Source organism: Sphaeroforma arctica (genome assembly GCF_001186125.1).
Source record: "Sphaeroforma arctica JP610 unplaced genomic scaffold supercont1.48, whole genome shotgun sequence".
NCBI classification, from domain to species: domain Eukaryota; class Ichthyosporea; order Ichthyophonida; genus Sphaeroforma; species Sphaeroforma arctica.
In genome coordinates this window covers 17,624-40,285 of record NW_014040510.1, presented here as the reverse complement: position 1 = coordinate 40,285, position 22,662 = coordinate 17,624, and the positions used below count along the sequence as shown (strand labels likewise).

Genomic DNA, 22,662 nt, shown 5'->3' with positions numbered 1-22,662 from the left:
TATGGTTTTTGTCTCCTGGTTACTAAATTATGATGATACCTCTTTAAGTTATCAATCTTTCAGCCGTGAATGTTATATGGTGATAGAAAATTAACAGTAAGACCCTATTATATGTGTGCGTATTACGGTGATTTATGAGTTCATTAACTACTAGTTAGTATAGATATAGATAATTCTCATTGGGTGTCGATTTGTCAAATGTAGAGTGTCTGAGTGGCCGTCTGCCATCCTATTGCTACTATGTGGATGACTTCCCGCAGTGTTTCCGAGTGTAAGTATATAATGTATTAGTAATCTTATCTATTTTATACTTCTTGTATTGTGATTCATTGTAAATGTAAATGTCTTGTGTTGTAACTTACGTCTAATATCACTGCCTGTATCATTCTCTTCTATGCTGATACTGGTAATATTTAGTCAGCTAATTATGGTATTCCTGTATATGTTGTGTAGTGCACATATTTATGTGTATATATGTATCTGTTTACTGTGATATTCTTCGATTCAATCCGTGTAATGTTTACAATGTTGTAGTATTTATATGTGTATATTCGGATTAAATGTCTATATATATGTAAGTGAGTGTCTCTAAGACCCGTGCTGTTAAAGTGTGTCATGTCACTATTCGTTGTTGTGCTCACTATCATTTGTTTAATAATTATGTCGAGGTAATCTTACATTAAATCACGAACGAATCTTGGTTATGAATATTTGTAAATTCATAAAATGGTTATAAGGTACTTCGCATACTTTGTTTATAGAAATAATGACTCATGTCTACGCGCATGAAATATATGTTCATGTTGGCGTGTCGTATTACTTGTATAGTAACGTATGGGTATTGTATGGCATCAATTTGTGTGATTTCCGATTTATCCTTCCTATTGTAAGATTCGGTCTCTCAAAGCGATATTAACGCCTTAGAATAAATAAACGCGTAGGTAAATTCTAAGTATCGTGAAAATTTCAAAGTAAATAAACGAAATGAGACTTTTAGTAAAGATAGGTATGCTTCGTTTGAAGATTCGGTCTAATAAAGGCGGTACAAATGCCTTAGAATAAATAAACGCGTCGGTAAATTCTAAGTATCGTGTAAATATCGATATAAATAAACAATAAAGTTAGGTTTGCCTCGTGAAAACAGCAATACTCTGAGGGATTGTGAGGCTGAGACATTGCCTATATATAATCCTCTCAGTACTGTTTCCGCCGAAGGGATTTTATTTAGTGTTTTGTTGTCGCTCTATTCTGGGGCGAATCCGAGAGACTCATAAAATCCTATCTTTAGAAAAAAGAAATGAAAAATGAAAAATACTCTTGACGTCCTTAGTTATTGTCTTAACCAATAACTTGCCACTATCAAGAATTACCGACTTAGCCTTCATCAGACTGGCACATCTAGTTGGCTGATCGGAGGATCAACTAGGTAACGTTATTAGTCCCTAGAAACCTATATTCGGTTGAGCCATCTCGCTACCGAAGTAATCAGATATAAATAAAGTTGGAAAGTAAATATAGTTCTATTAATAGAACTAGACCAACTCTTATGTCTGGTATTTTACTGAGGCCTTTTAATGGCCACGTCCAAATATCTGATATGTAAAATGCAAAAGGTATTAATTAATAAAACCGTTAAAAACCATTTAGGAAACTTAAGTTCCTTGTACTATTAAGAGTACATTTATAGTTTACGTACTGCTTAAGAGTACGTTTATAACATAGAGTCTAATATGGAGACCCGGCTATTACAGACTTGTGTCGACGTGATATCCGGAGGTTCTGGTAAAGCATAGTAAAAGGTAGGCGTTCATCCCACAATTCCGGACAGCCAACACAAAGCGCGCGCACACATTTCTGAATTTCTTTGTGTCGGCGCTCTGCCGCACCCAATGTTTGAGGACGATATGGCTGAGATGTCTTGTGTATAATTCCGAGTGCTCGTGTTATAGAACTGACAATGTTGTTGACAAATTCAGTCCCCTCATCACTCTGAATTTTCCGAGGAAAGCCATGCTCACCAAATACCAATACTAACTCTGTCGCCACCGTCTTAGCATCTTTTACAGGCAGCGCCCGTATAATAGAGTATCCGGATGCCACATCCAGACATGTAGAATAAACTTGTTGCCTTTAGTAGATGTTACTGTCATCAGAATGAGATCCATTTGAATGTGATCCCATGAATTACGTGCCGTAATACTCATTAAAGGATTAAATTTCTTCTTCATAGTGTCATTACCTAAAAATGTGCGACATATCTCCGGACCTCTTCCGTTATTGGAAGCATTTGGTCCCAATTCTGTCCATCGTCTCGCATCTGTTGCACTGTGACCGCTGGAGCAGGATGTCCTTGTTCATGAAATTGCCAAGTAAGTTGTACCCGGCGATTAGCTTCTTCGTGCCCAGGATGATTGAGCATCGTCGCCCCCGCACAAATTTCAGGCACCTGTTCCGCAATCTGGCATGTACGTCTGGTCATGGCTAGTTGCGCCCATGTCTCTTGATAACAATCATTAGCTTCCTCACACACAGGTACTTCGAGACCCAAGTTACGCCAAAATGATGGAAAAACTTTATAACCCGATGGAGGGCCAATACAAATGTGTGTCATATTTCCGGATCTCTTCCGTTTTTGGAAGCATTTGGTCCCAATTCTGTCCATCGTCTCGCATCTGTTGCACTGTGACCGCTGGAGCAGGATGTCCTTGTTCATGAAATTGCCAAGTAAGTTGTACCCGGCGATTAGCTTCTTCGTGTCCAGGATGATTGAGCACCGTCGCCCCCGCACAAATTTCAGGCACCTGTTCCGCAATCTGGCGTGTACGTCTGGTCATGGCTAGTTGCGCCCATGTCTCTTGATAACGATCATTAGTTTCCTCACACACAGGTACTTCGAGACCCAAGTTACGCCAAAATGATGGAAAAACTTTATAACCCGATGGAGGGCCAATACGCACTACCACCGTATGTTCCCATGGATACTTACCACATGCCTGTGTGCCATGCTTCAAGAACGTATGGGCTGTACGCGGGATCAGCAATGGATCTGCTTGCATCATCGATAGAAGCAGAGGGAACCATGGCGCCCGTGTGTTCAACGGGAGACACACTGTCGCGGACGCCTTGTCCGACAATACTTTACAAATTACCTTGTGTATAAGGCGCCATGGTGGATTCATCCACGCACTGTACTTACTCCAGTCAAATTTAAAAGCGCCTCCGTCTTTATCGTATGACCAGTATTGTCGTAGCTGAGCATTGTGGCTTGATGCAAAGGCGTCAACGTCTTTAGGTCCAAAGTGTTTTTAAACCTGATCAAAGAAATCGGGATACAACTTCCAGCACGATGTGTAGAAGATAGCAGGAAAGTTGATATCCGCCGTGCCTCATGAACCCGGTTCCACATGTCTGGCAATTCATTCAGTTCACCTGGGACATGTGTTATCACGAAGTTGAATTGCGCAATGATGTGATGCCATCGTTGCAGCATGCTGTTCAATTTCAGTTGTGTGTTCATGTAAATCAGCACTCTGTGGTCCGTGTGCACAGTGAAGCGCTGGCATATTAAATGATCATTGAAGTGGACCAATGCATATGTGCGCGCTAACAATTCCTTCATTGGTGTCGCGTATATCTGCTGCGCCTTGTTGAGAGTCGTTAAAAAGAACATCAGGTAGTGCTTGTGGCCGCCAATTAACTGAAATAATGCACCGCCGATACCATAATCACTTGCATCAGTCTCTAATTCGAGTGGAACCCCGTCAACCGGAAAATTTAACCGTACCGTAGATATGATTGCTTCCTTCATCTGATCCATGCCTATTGATGTTCTGGTTTCCAACGATCCCCAATCGGTTCCTTCGGCTTGAGTTTCGAGAACAATCGTTGTGGGGCCACTTTATGTGCAAAGTTAGGTAAGTGCTCATGTAGAAAGTTCGCCAACCCCAATGCAGATGCTATGTCCCTTTGGCATCGCGGCACTGGCCAGTCGATCAGCCGTTGTTGTTTATCATGATCAACGTTAATTCCTTTCGCAGAAATCTTCTTCCCCAGGACCATAACCTCGCTTACTGCAAAGTGATGCTTCTTCTGGTTAAGCCTGAAGCTGTTCTCGGTAAGCCGTCGGATGACCTCTTCCACAGTTGCAATATGTTTCTCGTAGTTATCAGATGCAATTATAAGGTCATCGACGTAGCACTGCACGTCTAAACCCGCCATCAGATTACTGATTGTGCGCTGGAATTGAGACGTGAGTGTCGACAATCCGAATGGGGCCGAAGTGAAGAAGTATTGGTGACTGTCCCAAGTAAACGAGAACATATGTTGTGAGTCTTCGTGTACGGGAAGGCGATGATATGCAGCCGATAAATCTAATGTGGTATAATACCGCTTGCCTCTTAAGTTACTAATAATCTCATTGACCTTCGGTAACGTAAACTGGTCGCCCGGAATAAAGGCGTTGATCTGTCGCAAATCCAAACACACCCGAAGCTTAATGAGTTCCCCTGATGGTGTAAATGATGGTACTGCTAGTAATAGCAGGTTGACCACTGACGCCGACGTACGACGTTTAGTCATCAATACATGTTCCCATTTATGTATCTGTTGCGTGACGTGTGGTTTGTACTTGTCTGACACAAAGTTCCGTGTTTGTCGTCGAAGGCCCAAAAGTTTATCGCGAGGTATGGGGAGGGATAATTCGCTGCCTGGTAAAGTACATCGAGCCGCATCCAAAATGGTCTCGTTGGCATCTAAGTACTGGCGTAGTCGTTGCCGTATATCCTCAGGCTCGGACAAGTCTGGTGCCATGCGAATGTCGACGCCCATAAAATCCATTCCCAGAATTACATCAATATTATCGGGTAAATTCATAAGTTCAAACGTACAACCTGTAGCAGACTTTGTACCATATTAAACCGTCGTGGCATGTGTCTTGCCCAGGCGCGGAGTGCGAAAAGCTTTGTCTGCCAAGTATATGTAACTGTCCTTAGCTGGTGGTGTAATAGACAGGTGCGCCTTTGCTGCGGATGTCTGAGTAATATCGGAGCGGTTCGCCCCCGTATCAATGAGTGTGTTCATCGCATGTCCGTTGACTTGTAACGTTATATATACACGGTTGTCAGCAGGGAACTATCTTTTACTGCAAATATTCGTGTTGCCGTTCGACCCAACGTCACGCACACGTTTAACTCAGACACCCCAACATCTCAATTTGAGCTTGGCTCATCTTCCCTATCGGCTGGCCCTTGCGCAGCCTCCATCAACTCATCTTCACTGTCGACATACGACTCGTCGACCAAATCATGAATATTCATCACCTCACTCTCTCCTACTTCATCTGACGTCGTGTGCGCGTGGATGTTGCCCCAGCCGATGAACGGTATGGTGGCGCACCCCCACGTTGCGTATGGCTGCCCGTGTTCGTTTCCGTTCGGTGCTCGCAGTAACTTAAGGCAACGTGGTGCGTGTACTGGGCCAGGAGGGAGATTCTGCTCACATGACCGACATCGGGCCTTAGGATTCGATGCTGGCGGCGCATGCGGATTAGCTCGTGTGTTGGCCTCCACACGCGTTCAGTGTGCGTGAACGTGAACCCCCGGGGATTTACAGTGGTCGGGAAGGCTTGCCCGACGGTGTTCTTCCGCCTTATCAATACTCACCCGAAATACATCACGCATTTGTGCCGCGGAATATTCTCGCCTATTAGGGTGCATACGAAGAGTATCACGGTGATATGCACCCCTCACAGCTTGATTGATTAGGTTGAGCATACCATGGTTGCGGTATACATGTAGTGGGTTCTCATACTGTCGCATCTTCATAAAGTTTACTTTGCGTTCAAAATCCCGAAGTTGTGTCTCTAGTGGAACCAAAGGGTTTAACTTCATACAAACCAATACATTTCTGTATACGTTGTCCTCCATATCTTGTTCGTGTGTGCGTACAATATAAGCAGTGGCGTCCAGAAACGACATGGAATGCAATTTTAATTCGTTCTCCACAATAAAATCCAAAAGCGCCTTGGGCGCTCTTTCTTTCTGTAGTGCCCTATGTAGGCCCATCGGCATATGAGTCGGGTCTAATTTGCGAAATTTCACATTTTTATGCCAATCCAAAATAAACGCATGAAACTGTTTCTTCTGCGGATTATCCAAATAATAGCTGCCCTGTGGATTAGGTGGCCATTTCTTGGATGTCCGTTTTTCTACCGTTTTTGAGCAAGTCTTCAGCGTCTCGTTGGATGTGCGAATTAAGCCCTGCAACGAACGAATGTCCTCAGTGAGTCCTTCAGCTTCTGCTTGCATCATACGTTGGGTGAGAAGGAATACCTGTGTTTTCATCTCTGCCGCGGTAGATTCAGTAATACACGCCTCCGTAGGCGGTGATATCTTACATCGTTTCACATCCTGCGGGTCTTCTAGGTAACGATCGTGGTGAACAGGAAAGTATGCCAGCGTATCGATAGGAACATTTGCATTATCCTGGCAGTTCTCCTTCCTTTCTTCTGAAGATTGCGGACGACGATGCTATTGTAATTTGTCCCTGAATAAATTCGCTTGATAGGCTGTTGGTGTGGAGATTTCATCACTCTGCGAAATGCCTCAAAGGACCGCTTCGCCGTCGATGACCAATTTTGAGGGGTGGCCATATCCAAATGTAAGTCCGCTGGGTCCAAAAAATTCTACCAGGTGATTTCACCAAAGTGGTCGATTCCTGATACCAATCCAGACCATCAGCCGGCATCTCATCAGGAGTCGGAATCGTCTGGGCTCGATTTTGAGCGTTCTTCAGCAATCGCTCTCTGCGCGTAACATGGACATTCTCGTAAGGAGCCACTTGAGGTACGGGCTTCGTGCGGCCAATCCTGCGCTTTACTTGGCTAATTTTCTTCCTTTTGATAGCCCCGATGTCAGGGGACTGGTCGGTTGGTGGTAGCTCTGCTTGTGTTGGGTATTGAGGAACCGATTTGACCTCAGTCGCAGAAAATTCATCATTCACTTTCGCCTGGGCCGTGTCCTGGGGCATATACATGTCAATATCTGCTAGTGACAATTGACAGAGTTGGCGGAGTTGCTCTTGAATGAGGCGACTCTTTTCCTTTGCTCCCTTCAAATGCATCAACATATTTAGGTACCCTGCTTGATCCGCAATCCATGCTTGGGCTCGGCTAAGCCTACCCAAGGTTCGGATTGAGTACTGGGCCTCCAAAAGCAAATGAGTCAATTCCAAATGGATTCCCACCTTCTCGTCGTCTTCGGGTGCAGGTTGCTTGGCACGTGCTGTATCCACCTTATCGCATAGCTCGGTTAAATGGCGAATCGTTCCAAGCAACCGTTTCAGAAGCTGGTCACAGGCTTGCTTACCCACCGTAGGCTACGGTCTAGTCTCGTGTCCCGTCATCGTTGTGAAGAAAAAAAAAATACTAAAAGTAAACTGATTTGCTTTTTAGTTACTTTAACCTTTAAAGAACGTAGTATAATAAATTCAGTAGTTCGGTCGCTTAAAAATGTGGTCAAAAGCAAGTAACACTTAATAAAGAGTGTTAAGTCTGAAATAAGCGAACCCAGTCAGAAGTGCCGTTTATGATCGGCGCGTCTGCTGTATTTATTATCACGTTCCTGTGTGGAACGAGATTTTCTCTAACAACAGGCAATTATGAAAAATACCCCTATCTATGTTTTGTCTTTGGTTACTAAATTATGATGACACCTCTTGAGTCATCAATCTTTCATACAAAATTCTTTGTCTTAATATTAGGTCCGGTCCCTCTGAGTACGGTCCTGAAATATTCTACTTAGGTCCTGTCCTCTGGTCCGGTCCTAAAATTACACTTGTAGGTTGGGCCCTCTGATCCTTACCGTCCAGAGTACTTTGTCCACATCTGTCTCACATAGCGTATTTGTGCATGTGTATGGCATCGCTTTATTGTTGGAAAATCGATTTCCAAGAAATCGTAATACTGATAAGTACTCAGAAAATCCTATAGTAGACCTTCTTTTTCAGGCTTAGAACGGCCCTAAATTTGAACATCATTGTTTGCCTCCCATTCGACATTTTCTGTTGTAGCTTGGGCGTGTCAAACGGTTTATCCTTGTTCGATTTATCAAGCGTGATATTTCTTTCTGTCTGTGGTTTCACTTCTGAGTGTATATCTGAGCTGATAGTATGAGTGCTCAATCCTTTGACACGTGCGCATTTGTGTTGTTTCGAGGATGTGGTGCACAAAATATTTAGTCCAGAGAGTACCTGTTTTCGAACTCTATCAATAGTTATTTGTTGTTTTCGGTTTCTTTTATACCTTTTTCTTCTTCTTCCAAACCACTGTAGAAAATTGGGGACACATAAATACAGGGCTGTCAGAGCACATATTAGACCTATTGTGCTTTCTTCAGAGGTATAAGCATATTGTATTGTCGGGTAAAATTATATTATGACGGGAGTTCTCGAGCCAGTCTTGACCGCTGCTCTCGGTTGATCTCAACTTGGCTTAGAAAAACGCATCTCAATGGTGGCTCTACAACCGAGTCTTTGGTCCTTATCCCTCTGGTGTGTGGGCAGAGCATGCTTCAAGGTGAGAAAAGTGGGAGTGTTCCGTGGTACCAGTGAGACTTGCTTATGTCCCCGCCTCGTACGGTTTCAATTGTTCAGTCATTTCAGCCACACGTTGTGTAGTCCGTGATATAGGCTGTTAAGTGCAGGTGTGTTGTTTCCTTCCGCAGATCAAGACATCCCTCTTTACGTGCATGTTTCTTCAAGAATATTTTAAATCTTAGCAAGTAGAACTTAGGATAATTTAACATTAGCAAATACGACTAAGAACTACAGACCTAACACTCTTTACTAAGCGCTACTCGGTTTTGACTACATTTCAAGTGACCAAAGTTAAACTTTTCTTAGGTTACCGTAATGAAGGAACCTACTACTGCACTGGTACCCGAGGTGGGCAAGCAAGCTTGTGAGAGGCTGTGGAAACGACTGCTTGGAGTTCATCGTTAACTTCCTTTAATTTGCGCTAAGGTGGAGACAGCTTTTTCTACGGATCCGACACCCAAGGATGAAGTTAAGGCAGAAATCCACGTTTCACTTGTCTGTTCAGTTTTTGAAGCCCAACACTCGATTTCTATGTCAAATAAGGCCAAATATCAGCATGAGTGGATTGCTAATACACAAGGATGGCCACTTATCAAATGCTGACAATGCATGTACAGGAAGCCACGGAGATCATTCAGCTAATTCGGGGGAAACTCCACTAACTTCGTGACATTTCCTCTGCGGACGTTAACTCGACTACTGACAATAGCACGATTCAGACGGCTTTTGAGGATAAGTATTCTATGCACCTCAATACCCAACGCAGGCATGAACGACACCAACTGACCAATTGCCTAACAGCGAGGGTGACGAGATGAAGCAAATCAGCCCAGTGAAACGTATAATTTGCCGCACGAAGCCTATACATCAGGTGGCACAACATGATAATGTACACAATACTCGCAGGTAGTGTACGTTGAAATACGCTCAAAATCGAGCACAATAAATTCCGGCACCTTATGGGATCCCGATAGAACTTTGTGGCCCTAGTAATACTCAGGAATCGAAAACCATGATGAAATACTCTGTCAGTATCTATTTAAACCCAGCGGATTTGCACTTGGCAATGGACATTCCGCATGATTTGTTGTCGTCAGCAAAGCGTTCATTTGATGCACTTCGCAGAGAGATGAAATCTCCACGGCAACCACTTAATAAAGATCAGGTAGTAGCGAATCCATTTCGTGACAAGCTACAAAGCCATAGTCGTCCACGTTCACCGGAAGAGATGAAGAAGAATTGTCAAGATGCTGCGTATGGACCTGTTGATATGCTGACATATCACAAACACTTCTCTGTTTATCACGAACATCGCTACCATCACTACTTACGCTGTAAGCTATCAGAGCCTGTAGAGACTTGTATCACTGAGTCTACAGCACCAAAGATATAGATGCAAGCCTTCCATCTGATTCGACTAATGATGCACACAGAAGTAGAGGGACGCACAGAAGATGCGCGTGCGATACATAGTCTAATTCGAGCATCTAATAGGACTGAAAATATGCTTTTCTCAGTGACGTTCGACAAACGAACACCCAAAATAAATAAATATATTGGCCGCCTATAATCCACAGGACAGCTATTATTCGGATACTCCGCAGTAGATACAGGTGCATGAAAATTTTCTAGACTGGCATAAGAGTGTGTAGTTTTACAAGTCAGACCCGGTTCTTTTAGGGACCTATCGTGGAGAACGAGCAAAATTGGCAGTTCTTTGGTGAAGCCACTGCTCTCGTTTTATGCACAGAAGAGCAGAACTTGGAGGATAACGCATACAGACTGGTGTTAGCGTGTATGAAGTTGAGACCTTTGGTATCATCGCTTGATACACAGATTTGTGATTTTGAACGCAAAGTAGAATTCATGGAAATGCGACAGTATGAAAATACTTTACAGGAGTATCGTAATCATGATGTGATTAATCTTACACGTCAAGCTGTGGGAGGAACATACTACCGCGATACTCTTCGTATGCATCCACATTGGCTAGACTACTCATCTGAGCAGATGTGTGACGTATTTTGCGTTCATGTACTTGCGTGCTGATGCAAATACACTGTAGTATACAGATTAGGTGAATAGTTTGGATGGTTCAGTCATTCGCCTAATTTATCATAAAACCGGGAAGGCCTCCCTTCGGGACCAGGGCATGCAAACCGCTGTTCACCCCAGACCAACAAGGGTGACCGTACACAACCTGGTAAGCTTCTATACAACATACATCGGCCACGGGCACATCGACGCGTGCGCTACAGGGGTTGGGTAATAACTTCCGCTCTCGTGATATTAACCTAGTGAACGGTATTCAGTAGCCTGATAAACCACCAGCAGAGGTTCGAGTCACACGTACAGAGTGAAGATGAGTTGATAGAAGCCGAACAAAGACCATCAGGATGGAAAAAAGAGATAGTTTCGGATTGAGATGTTTGGGTGTCTGACGTGAACATGTGCATATCATTTGGTCATACTGCAACATATTTGCAGTAAAGGATAAATTGTTCCCTGCCGATAATCTTGTATATATTACTTTACAAGTGAACGACCATGATATGGGCACCCTCGTTGACACGGATTCAAACCGTTCAGTCATCAATCAGGCATCCGTAGATAAGGCACGTCTATCTGTTGCGCCTCCAGCTAGGAATAGCTATATTTATTTGACGGACAAAGCACTCCACACTCCGCGCTTGGGTACAGCGCACTCAACGAAGGTTCAATACAATACAGTATACATAGATTGCACTTAGTAAAAGAGTGTTACGTCTGAATAAGTGAACTCAGTCAGAAGTGCCGTTGTGAACGGCGCGCCTTCTGTATTTATTAATCACGTTTCTACATGGGACAAAATTTTCTCCAACAACGGGTGATTGTGAAAATACCTGCATGTGTCTTTGGTTCTGGTCTCTCAGTTACTAAATTATGATGACACCCGATGAGTCATCCTTCTTTCTCACAAAGTTCTCTATTCCACTGTCTGGTCCGGTTCCCTGGTCCGATCCTGAAATAATCCACTTAGGTCCGGTCCTCTGGTCCGGTCCTAAATCTTTGTCCAGGGCACTTTTGTCTACAATGTTAGGGATGAACTGCTAGAACCGATTAATTTTCGAACTAGCTTACTGCAAAGTATGAAGAGCATCTGACCCACTGAATTTTAGATAAAATCTGGGCCGTCCCGGAATTAACAAGTATTCTATAGCGAAGCACGCGCCAAAATTTGATAGTATTCTTGACTGTGAATATAAAATTCAACGGAATATGTATATATGTATGTACATACAGAGCTTTCAGTGCATACTGCCGCCATTTGTAAGGATGGTTTTACCTGGTGTGGTAGTCCATAGGGCGAAGAGACAGATAGGAGGAAGAACGTTGAAACGAGGGTTCGTACAGAAATGATGTGACTGTGGTGTACGCGATTGTCTAAAGGGGTTCTTTCGCAAGATATTTCTACCGAAAGGTGATATGTGATATGGCAACGTTGAAAGTGAGACATTGCATGTACGCCAGTGGTTAGGAGATATTAATCCTCATCTTACTGAGGATTAGATACTAGTAAGTTCAAATAAGATGAATGTAGTAGGTCGAACAAACAGCACTTTGTGAACGCCAAACACTTCAAACTAAAGAATCTACATTTCACGAACGGCGGTAGAAATTTGCACCTACACACGAACTTATTTCGAACGCTTCCTTTTAGAGAGTGCCAGTGGGATAAGGACTTTGCTCTCAAGAGAGTCCCCGTATTGGTATTTGGTACTTAAGTTTGCAATGAAAGTATCGAATGCACTGATGGCTTGTATCTTCCATCAGATGAAGCATGCGTGCTTCAATGGGTTAGAATACTTGTTAAGGATAAATAGCAGGGTTTTTAATAAGCGAATAAAGGCTCTGCTTGTGCAAAGAAACCGAGGGCACTAGTATGTGTATATAGGCATCACTTTCTAGGAAAGTGGAAACAGTTCAACAATCAGACATTCAAACGTGATCGTTTGATACCAAAAGAATGGCCTAGATTTGTACCTTACACGAACAGATCGTTTGATACCAAAAGAATGGCCTAGATTTTTACCTTACACGAACAATGAGAATACCAGAACATCATCACAACGCAAATCACATGGCGAACTCGAACATTTAATCTCTATTAAAGCTGCACTGAGCGAACAACTCAAGAATTCTGGTGTACATCTATCAAATGAGCAATTAAACACAATCAGCCCGATCCTAAACCCGTATGGAACTAAAGCAACAACACCTGAAACGGCACCTGTCGTTTCATACGCTACTTGAATAGCTCCTGATAGTATGATCAAATGAATAGAGAGGCTGAAGGATGATCGTTTCTGCAAGGAGAAAATTGGTCAACAGAATCTACAAATACTTCGTGCTTTATTCGAATGGCTAAACAAAAACAACGGACTCGGCTACATGTCTATGTGGAATCAGAAAATGCGACAGAAATGTATACAGATTGGTATTCTCGAGGACTGTGCACTAGTTGATAGGAAGGAGGAGTCAGGTAATGATGCGCCTATTACGATCGGAGGAAAGAATAGTATGTCATCGACATGGCATCAATTTATAGTATTTATTTGTATTTTTCGAAAGTCACATAGCAGCCCGGGGCGTATGGAAGTGTCAATTCAACGTTGCTGGGGATACAGCAAAGTAGCATATCACATTCGTCATAGCCACAAGTTATGTATTCAAACATAGACATCGGACAGCCAAATACACGCTTGAGCGTAATCGTATTGCACTTCATTTGAACAATAATGTGGATACTACAGAGTGGCGGGCTGTGACGTGGAGGCACAATTTGTGTATTATAGCGATTACAAATCATTTCCAACGGTGAAGTTTGACAGATCGTTACGAGTTGGAGAAACTCGGCATATGCGTATGCAAACCTAGATAGAAACATATTGGTCAATATGCGTTTAGTGAGGAACGGTCACGGGCAGATCGTAATATAGCACGGAAGAGAACTACTATCAATCGAACGCAATATGGAGGAGTTGCGCAACTATGTTGGTTTTGGGGTCAGAAAAAAACATTGTCAGGGATAGATATAGCTCACTATGAAGCGCAGGTGGCACGTAGAATGGTGAACTTAGATGCACCAATCACAGATTGGTGAATGACAAAACCAGAACAGGGTGAAGACCCAATGGATTTGGATATATCATTGGATGGAATAGATTCTTATGTTTCACACGAGAGTGATAACGATTTAGACGTAGTTTGATGTTGAATAAAGCTTCTATTAACAACTTGTTTATGCTACTTTAGCTGTTCTGCACACATGAACGAGTGCCATAAGTTCTTGCCCGCAGCATGGATGCTCACTGAACCCCCTTGTTAATTTCACTTGTAACTTGTCTCTTTTGAAATAAATAATATTATCCCTATGAATGGTTGAGACATGGGCTCACTCCAAACACCTTTGTTTCTTCTTCTTTATCATAAGTGGCAATACGTTTCTGTTTATCTGGTGGCAACAAACAGCTCGCATCTTGAACGTTGTCCACAAACCACGACTTTGTTGATTTACCCTTATCGATTATCGCTACGCATATAATGATCATCTTGTCGTGCCGGTAACTGCGCGAAACCTCGCCCTTGATGTACATCAACATGTGATGCTTTCTCTGTAAAACGTCGTTCAGCTTCACATAGCCAGTTACCAAGTCGACGATGGAACGATGATATTGTTCCTTAGTTTGTCGGGGTGTATAAAAAGCTGTACCAAAATATACTTTGATAATGCTACTATTAACGACCACCTTCTCGATGACATCTTGATTACATGCATTAAGTGTAATGTCATTGCAGCTACCAGTAAAGAAGTAGGTACTTCGGGGATAGACAATTATTTAGTACTGCATTTTCTGTGTGTAAGTTGGTGCCTAAGTAATCTGGGTTCAAATCGTTGTGGTGTAACAATACCTCTTTAGTATAACATACTATACAGTTGAAGTGTAGAGTTTAGTATACAAGAGAATATGCTAGATTGCACAATCGGTGCCAATCCAATGCGCGAACTCCACACGTCTGTGTTTCAAGCCGATAACTTCGTTGACTATACCAGTCTAATGTATAATGCTAAAAAAAATACTCTTCCATAACACTGTCTGTCTGTTACGCTGATCATTTCTCGCTGTGCTGGAGTCAGTGTACTTTACATATGGTCTATCTCATATTCAATAGTTATTACATCTTCACCGCAGATAGATATCTATCAGGCCGTCGTATGCATCCACACAGCGATTGACTCATAAAACAAAACAAAGCGGGCTGACAGAAGAACAGAAACTTTGTCATATTCAAGTCACACCTATGTATCTCTTTCGCTCTTTCAGGTACAGCTTTCTACTTATACACAAACGCAGAACCGACAGTGACTTGCCCTTCTTTGTCTGTTCGATATCATGCAAGCCAAGGGCAAAATCTCTGTACTGTCATACTGTACTGGTACGAACTGTATAATCGCTCTAAAGTAGTAAAGCAGTCATGAGCACTGTATTGCCAAATCCGAAGACAAATACAGCACGTAAAAATTGCATCTGATAAACCGTTAGGAACTTTGATTCCGACTCATCGCACTGGAATTCAGTCTTGTCCAAAAGACTAACTACCCATATCCTCTTAAAATTACGATTGTAAAATACACTGGCGATACATGCTACACCATTTGTTGTCAAGTACGATTCAACAACGATTGCACCATTGTACGCTCATATAAAATCTATGTGATCCTGTAGTTGTAGCGTAAGCAGTTGTTTCTCTATCTCCGTCGGTGATACCATGTAGGCAAAATCTTTATCCGTACATAAGAGCATCAGCATCTCTGCTATTTCAACATTAAAAAAAACAACGCTACATCATCCTTACAACACACTTTGGTGACGCCCAATCCTGGAAAATTTCTCTTGTTCTGAATGGACATATTAAAATATTAATCAATATAGTAATTCGAAGTACATACACGCTACTACAAACGTACTAGCAAAACATTTTTTTCATGCATCAACTACATGTATCAGGTCAACATACACAAGTATCATAACACGCCTTGGAGACGTCTGTTAACACCAGGTTCATTTCTATTGTTAAATTTTTATCATTTCAAAATATTAATCAGTAAAGCTACGCGAGGTGCACACACACACTATTATAGACTTGCTAGCAAAAACAAAATAAATAAATGCATCAACTACATGCATCAGACATGCACAGACGACCACACCCTGATATGCTCTTAGATCCTTATTTTGAGTGCGCTTGCCATTTACTAGCTTACCGTTCACCCTATAAGCATCAAATACTGTCATCAATCTTTTGAAGCTTGCCCATTCATCAAGGAATAAAGTTTGATAGTTTGATCGAGAAAATATCTGTAGCGTGTGTGTTGTGTGCATGAAACTATGTGCAGTGTGATGTAGCTTGCTCACACCAGCTAGGTATAACAGTACACTAATATTGGGCGATTCAACCCAAGCAGGTCTGCAACTTCAATTACTAAACGGATACTTATATGCACACACGTGCAAATGAACTACCTATGTGTGTTTATATACACATTAGCAATAATTATTATCAGTATTTTACAGCCAATAATTATTGGCGCGCACTTTGCTAAAGAAGATTTGTTCATTCTGGCATAGCCTCAGACCCTGTTTATTAATCTAGTGAGTAAAGTGCTATGGTTTTATCTCATTTATCTACTGGCTCCCGACTTGTTAGAGCTAGCCAAGAAAGTACGACACCGTATACGACAGTATTTAGACGCTAATGAGACAATCTTGAATGCAGCTTGATGCACACTAGTAGTGAAGTATAACTTTCAATGATTAGGCGAATCACTGAACCAATCAGCCTAGTACTAGGCTGGTTGGTTCAGTCATTCACCTAACTTACTACTAATCTGGCCAGTGTCGCGAGATCAATTATTGGGCCTATGACGGGAGACATGAAATTTCGTATTCGACAAGTACAAACCACATATAACAAAGCAAGTCTACAAATGGGAACATGAATTAGTCGCTCATTGTCGAACACCGGCATCGATTGTTAACCATCCCTTGCTAGCGGCACCATCGCTTACACTGTCACGAGAGCTCATTAAAGTCCGTGTGTGCTTAGAATTACGACAGATCAAAGCTCTTATTTCGAGGGATATGGCTTCGCAGATATAATTGATTATCGATACATACACACACGTCTACATAAGAACAGTTGGTGTCAACCTGTGATAATAGCAGCTTTAAAACAGTAAGATATTCGTGATACTAAGTGACGCGGCCTACTATGCTAAGATTAGATTCGCACATCATCACTCACAGCCTGACACACTATATGCATTCTAATGCAATTCAGTATGGGATTTGCGATGCGGATTACGTTTACTCGACTTTCGCCTACAAAAATAATAATTTGTGGCCTGCACGCCCCATGGACTATGGTAGGCCGCAGGCGTTCACAGCCCACAATTGCACAGGCCTCACAGTCTTACAGGTAGCCAAAGCCACAGGCCACACGGCTACCTCAAAGCGCGCCAAAGGTTTGATTTACATATTAGGCAATTCTGTGTTATTCTATTTATTTTTGATGATGGAGCCTTGGGAGTGTTGGCCACTTGTGGGACTGTCGCTATTTAAATAAATGAGTAAATTTGTATGTACTGTACAAGTGTACTTCCATAAATATTTAAATACAACATTGTTCAATTGTTGTATTTACCATAGCCACAAGTAAGCCAACTGATAACAAATTGTACACTAAATACATAGTTCCTACATTTGCACTTCTTTAAAAAACAAACTATGGAAAGTATTTAAAAAAATAGTAAAAAGTATTTCCGATTTAGAAAAATCATTCCTTAATGTTTTATAAAAAAAATAGAAAATAAAAATAAATATATAAATAAATAAATACAAAAACTACAAAAAAGTGTTTCAATTTAGAAGGCTATAAAAAAAGTGATCATCTTTTCGTTTACGTTTTTACAGTTTTCTTCAAATCGTTCGCGAATAGACGCCTACTGTAGGTAAAGCGTGACCTTTTCCTATTTTCAGACATTTATATCTTTTGGCGCGTTTGTCGTATGCTTCTGACTTGTGAATTTAAGACGAGTATGGTGTTCGGTACTTTTTCCCACGGCGCTCTGCAGTAATGCAGATAATAGATGTAAACTAAAATAAAATATAAACAAACTAACACTGGAACTAAAATCTCAGTATTCGATACATACACAATCTATTAATCATCATGAGCAACCCCAGAGTTTTCTTCGATATCACCGCAAACGGTGCTGCCCTTGGCCGCATTGTCATGACTCTTCGTGCTGATGTAGTACCCAAGACCGCTGAGAACTTCCGTGCATTGTGCACCGGCGAGAAGGGTATGTTAATATTCGTCTGGAGGCACGCCAGTACGTCCGTTGTCCGCGGTGCTTATGAGTGCTAGAACTTCGCTGGTCATACCACACACCAACTGCTTTTGAATACTAGTTGTTATTGTACTACGACGCTTGCTGGTTGTTGACTCTACCCATAATTGACAAGTAAATTGATCTGTTGTACTCAACAACTATATTGTTCTATTTATTTTCTATGACAGGTTTCGGATTCAAGGGATCCAGTTTCCACAGAGTTATCAAGAACTTCATGTGCCAGGGTGGTGACTTCACCGCCGGAAACGGTACCGGCGGTAAGTCCATCTACGGAGCCAAGTTCGCTGATGAGAACTTTGAGTTAAAGCACACCGGACCTGGAATCCTGTCCATGGCTAACGCCGGACCCGGTACCAACGGAAGTCAGTTTTTCCTGTGCACCGTTAAGACTGCGTGGTTGGATGGCAAGCACGTTGTTTTCGGAAGCGTTACTGAGGGTATGGATGTTGTCCAGAAGATCGAAGGATATGGATCAGACAGCGGAAAGACCTCTGCCAAGATTGTTGTTGCCGATTGTGGACAGCTTTAAATTATGTCGTGTCGAATGACGTATGTACCGGGACATGCCTGTCAAGGGCCGCGGTGCATGTGTGACTTGATTATGGACTTGCACTCACACCCTGTAAATATTATTCTAGAAGTGCGCCTGCCTGGTATTTGGGCGATTTGCACGCGAGGTGTTGCTTTGGGACTCTTTAGTCGAGAAAAAATAGGATTAAAACGCTCCGCAACGATGATAAGTGGAACTGTTAACTTTTTACGATTGAAAATATACCGTGGGTATCAAGTATGGTTCGGAAGTCTACTATGCAAGCATCAACGTTTGAGTGGTGTTTGTTTCATGATCCTTTGTGATGCCATCACCTTTGAGTGTAAAACTTAATTCTGTCTGCCATTTCATGTGTGCACTCGTCTCGCGGTTATGTGTTTGTTGCTCAATTGGTTAATTATAAACTGCCTTATGGAACATTCTGAGGTTGGGTTGTAATGGTACACCATAGCGGTTTATTGAAGTCATCGCTCTGTATATTTAATATTGCTCTATGCTGGTCGCAAATGTAGCTACAAATGACTGGGTCGCAAATGTACTTGCAAATGACTAGGTCTTCATAGTACTGTATGCTCATACCGGTGTGTATTGGTTTACTTGCACGAGCTCGAACTCAATACTAAGCAGTATCCTATGTTCGACCTTCAGACTTCAGCTGTCTAGTCGTTTATTGCTTACTCTTGTAGGCAAGTAGGAGAGGTGGAATGTCATCTATTTTATTTCTTTGCTTGATCTGTTACAAACCGACAAACAAAGCAACTACCAATTCATGAGAAGCCGTCGCCTTACTAGTTGAGAATTAAGCGAAGACTGTGTATCGTGCCGTATAGTATAGTTTTAAGAAGGCCATTGACCCCGTAGCCCAGGAGTTTGCCTCATCGCGACCAAAACTGCAAAGTAAACAATGAGATAGTTCAGAGGCAGGCGTGGAACCATGAGATTGTTCAGTCAGGCGTGTAAGGCGTGTAAACTCATCTGAGAAAGTGGCACCTAGCAAATAGAGCGGTTGTCTGGATTGAGCGACCGAACGCAATACACACTCATATACAGTACACCTACTTGCGAGATATTTCTTCGACAGCCACAAGCAGGCCCTGCAACATAAAGAACAACAGGTAGGCATACTCTCGTTCCCATACGAGTCGGTAGAGCATCTCTCCAACCACGCCGGTGACGCAAAACACAATGCACCTGGCGATATGCTTGGCTATTGACAAGCCCATAAGGGCTTGTAGCACTTGGACAATAGGTTCGTAGACTGCAGGAGGGAAACAAATTTTCGAAAATTGTAATACTTGTCAACATCGTTCATGTACTTGATCATATTAGTGTCCAGCGACAGTGTTTGAGAGCATAAGATTGAATAGAAATGTACGCACAATACACGTAAAAGAAGCATTTGAAGCAGGTGTTGCGCACTCAAGGCATGCGAGTAGCAGCGTAAGCATGAGCGAGCACAAGGCGGAACTGCATAAATCGAAAAAATGGCTGGGCAACGCTATGCTGCGGAAACAATTCACTTCATATAATATCGAAAGAAATATGCTGAGGTGTTTTAATACAGTGTAGTCAAGTACGGCCATATAGTGCCAAGGGTATTGCGATTTTTTGAATAATATGCGAGCGTACCAAGTTGCTAACTCACATGGGATATAATATACGTTCCACGTAGATTTTCTTGAAGGAGAGACAAATCGAGAGCATATACACGCATCCATATAGACCCGTATTCGCTAGCCGACACATGCAAGTACGGCTCATATATAGATGACTCATACCTGTAGTTCGTAATGTTTGCGCTACGGGTAAACACCAGCGTCTTCCCCAGAAATCGCGTAACGAGGTTATTATGTAGGGCCTATCGAAGCTCGGTCCGACCGTGATGTTGAACAATCGAGAAGCTACCAGTCCCAATGCGTCGCTTACAGCGGAGAACCACAAACAAACGATCAGAAGCTTGTACGGCGGCAGGACTTCCTGTCTAAATAAAACAGGAATGATATCATCAGGCGCAAACTGCGTCATGCTGTAGGCGACGGCTGCCTTTATTCCACAGTGCGCCAATTGCGACGTTGTGCTGGGTAATCTTGATGGGGCCTGTGTAAAGTAGCATGAACAATCGGTCAAAACCTGCAGATCGTAGAGCAGTAGCCGCGTGTGGATCATCTGATCAAGCCACCAACGAATCGGTGCAGATGTTAAAATAGAATAATCCATATGAAGGTAATGTTAGCGCCCGATTATAGACAAGGCAGTCAAGCCACTCACGAGCGACTTTAATTGTACACACACCTTACGTATGGCATCGACATCGACTTCAGGTATGGCGTCCTCACTCTCCGTTGTCCCTTTCAGAGGAGCTCGAGCTGTGGTGGTATTGTCTTTAACCTTTACCGGGCTTACATCTTCTACAGTCTCTTCAGGTACTTTGGCTGAAGTGCTCACGATATTGATAGGCAGAGCGGCGGTGGCGTAGAAAGCCAGACCATTGTTGGGCACACCGAGCGGCGCCAATGGGCCGTGGCCATATGCGAAGCCCAAAACACGCAGACTACTGATGAAACCCACTGATAAGGAGTATGCTAGGAAGTATACAACCTCATCTCTCCTGATGAACAGTGGTGTGAGCGCCACTGCAGTTGAAAACGAATGCAAAAATAAGAAAGTAAGCTCAACAGATCTGTGGTGGCCTACGCCTGGCCCGTTGAACGCGAATCGTGAGGTGAAATAACATTGTATGGTTGTGCAGCGAGCCAAGATGGGTAAGCGCCAAGGCCGGACCTAGAGCGCATTGATACGAGCTTGAACGGAAAACAAATTCAAGAAATATATTTGGGGAAAAGCTTGCAATATTTAAAATCACAGCAGCAGTCGATCGCGACTTGATATGATACCATGGTGTCTCCAGAGTGGCAAGTCTACAACGGGAGACCAGTGACGGTGAATGAGTCATTTGCGCATGTCAAAATGTCATCTCAGAGTGGGTACGATACATTAAGAAATGTACGGATTATCCATGTAGCTAGATTTGGGACTATCGCAATGCAGTTGTGATCCGTTCGCACACCCTACACCATATACATGTATCTGAACTTTGCGACTTTGCTGTGAATTACACTATACTCACAAATAAGAACATTTATGTGAGTTTGGGGATATCTAGCCTTATAATATGCACGCTAAGGACGAAATGAATATACACGCGTGCGAAACGTTGTGCAGATTAGATTAGCGCTTAAGGCGCAACAAACAGCTACAGCGAATTCAGTGACCCAAATCGGATTCCTCACCTAGTCCACACAGGCCTGGCAAAGTGATGAGAAACCTGACGTGGCCTGCTGATACTAGCGTCGCGGCGTAAAACACGTACATGATGATGACTAGCTGACCAATCAAGACGACAGAAAGCCGTAGCTCTGTTACCCACATAAGATGGGGATCCGAATTACTGTACATCTACGATGAGAGTTCATTCAATCGTATTATTTTAGAGTACTTTAAAACGCGGATAAAGATACGGGCACATGACCACGAAAGAATATCACTCAGCTTGCAGGTTTGTGAGTACACTACACAGCCGCCATGATTGTGAGTTGCTAATTTCTATACGTATGTGTACTTTTATATTTGCTGATAATCACTTTGTACGTAAAAAATTTGGGAAAAGCATCGGGTTACAGAATTGCATTTAGTTCCAACCATTCTAATACCCGAGAAGTCAATGCACGGAACCAATAGACTTGTATATATCTATAAATACAAACACACACACAAAAGGTATATATATATATAATACACTAAAACTCGAATATAAAGAAAACTATAGATATGTGAAGCATGAATTTAAAAAATTCAAATATCTATCATAGGTTCACATCAATGAAAAACACATGAAGAATAAACACACACACACACACACACACACACACGCAACAAACATACACACACACACACACACACACACACACACATATATATATATATACATATACATATACATATACACATATATAATAATACTACACACGAACTATATATATATATATATATATATATATATATA

General features: G+C 42.4%; 3 protein-coding genes across 4 annotated transcripts in view; 1 reads left to right on the top strand and 2 right to left on the bottom strand.

The window, feature by feature from the left end:
• Positions 1-5,207: 5,207 nt before the first annotated feature.
• SARC_01237 (hypothetical protein) lies at positions 5,208-7,125 on the bottom strand (the record flags this gene model as incomplete). Its single annotated transcript, XM_014305035.1, has 4 exons — positions 5,208-5,561; positions 5,595-5,858; positions 5,913-6,505; positions 6,687-7,125. 4 exons carry the CDS (start codon positions 7,123-7,125, stop codon positions 5,208-5,210), a joined length of 1,650 nt encoding a protein of 549 aa, XP_014160510.1.
• A 10,674-nt stretch (positions 7,126-17,799) lies between these two features.
• SARC_01236 (peptidyl-prolyl cis-trans isomerase) lies at positions 17,800-19,463 on the top strand. The gene is made up of 2 exons (XM_014305034.1): positions 17,800-17,998; positions 18,217-19,463. The coding sequence occupies exons 1-2, from the start codon at positions 17,866-17,868 to the stop codon at positions 18,576-18,578; spliced, it is 495 nt and encodes a 164-aa protein (XP_014160509.1). The 5' UTR covers positions 17,800-17,865; the 3' UTR covers positions 18,579-19,463.
• The window catches only part of SARC_01235, a gene marked incomplete at its 3' end in the record, with an annotated part of 4,230 nt that continues 811 nt past the window's right edge, over positions 19,244-22,662 (bottom strand). Inside the window, exons 1-5 of one of the 2 annotated variants that reach the window (XM_014305032.1) lie at positions 21,890-22,179; positions 20,892-21,232; positions 20,378-20,696; positions 19,659-19,857; positions 19,244-19,489 (exon numbers count right to left, since the gene is read on the bottom strand). In XM_014305032.1, the coding sequence (XP_014160507.1) occupies positions 19,399-19,489; positions 19,659-19,857; positions 20,378-20,696; positions 20,892-21,232; positions 21,890-22,055 (1,116 nt within the window). In that variant the 5' untranslated portion in view covers positions 22,056-22,179. Of the gene's footprint in view, positions 19,490-19,658; positions 19,858-20,377; positions 20,697-20,891; positions 21,233-21,889; positions 22,180-22,662 lie in introns of those variants that run through there. The other variant, XM_014305033.1, reaches the window with a different exon arrangement.

Bases quoted from the DNA above. Each gene is read 5' to 3' on its own strand.
- SARC_01236 (XM_014305034.1), top strand. From the start codon at position 17,866: ATGAGCAACCCCAGAGTTTTCTTCGATATCACCGCAAACGGTGCTGCC. The intron at 17,999-18,216 runs GTATGTTAATAT...TTTCTATGACAG, and splicing joins ATTGTGCACCGGCGAGAAGG to GTTTCGGATTCAAGGGATCC.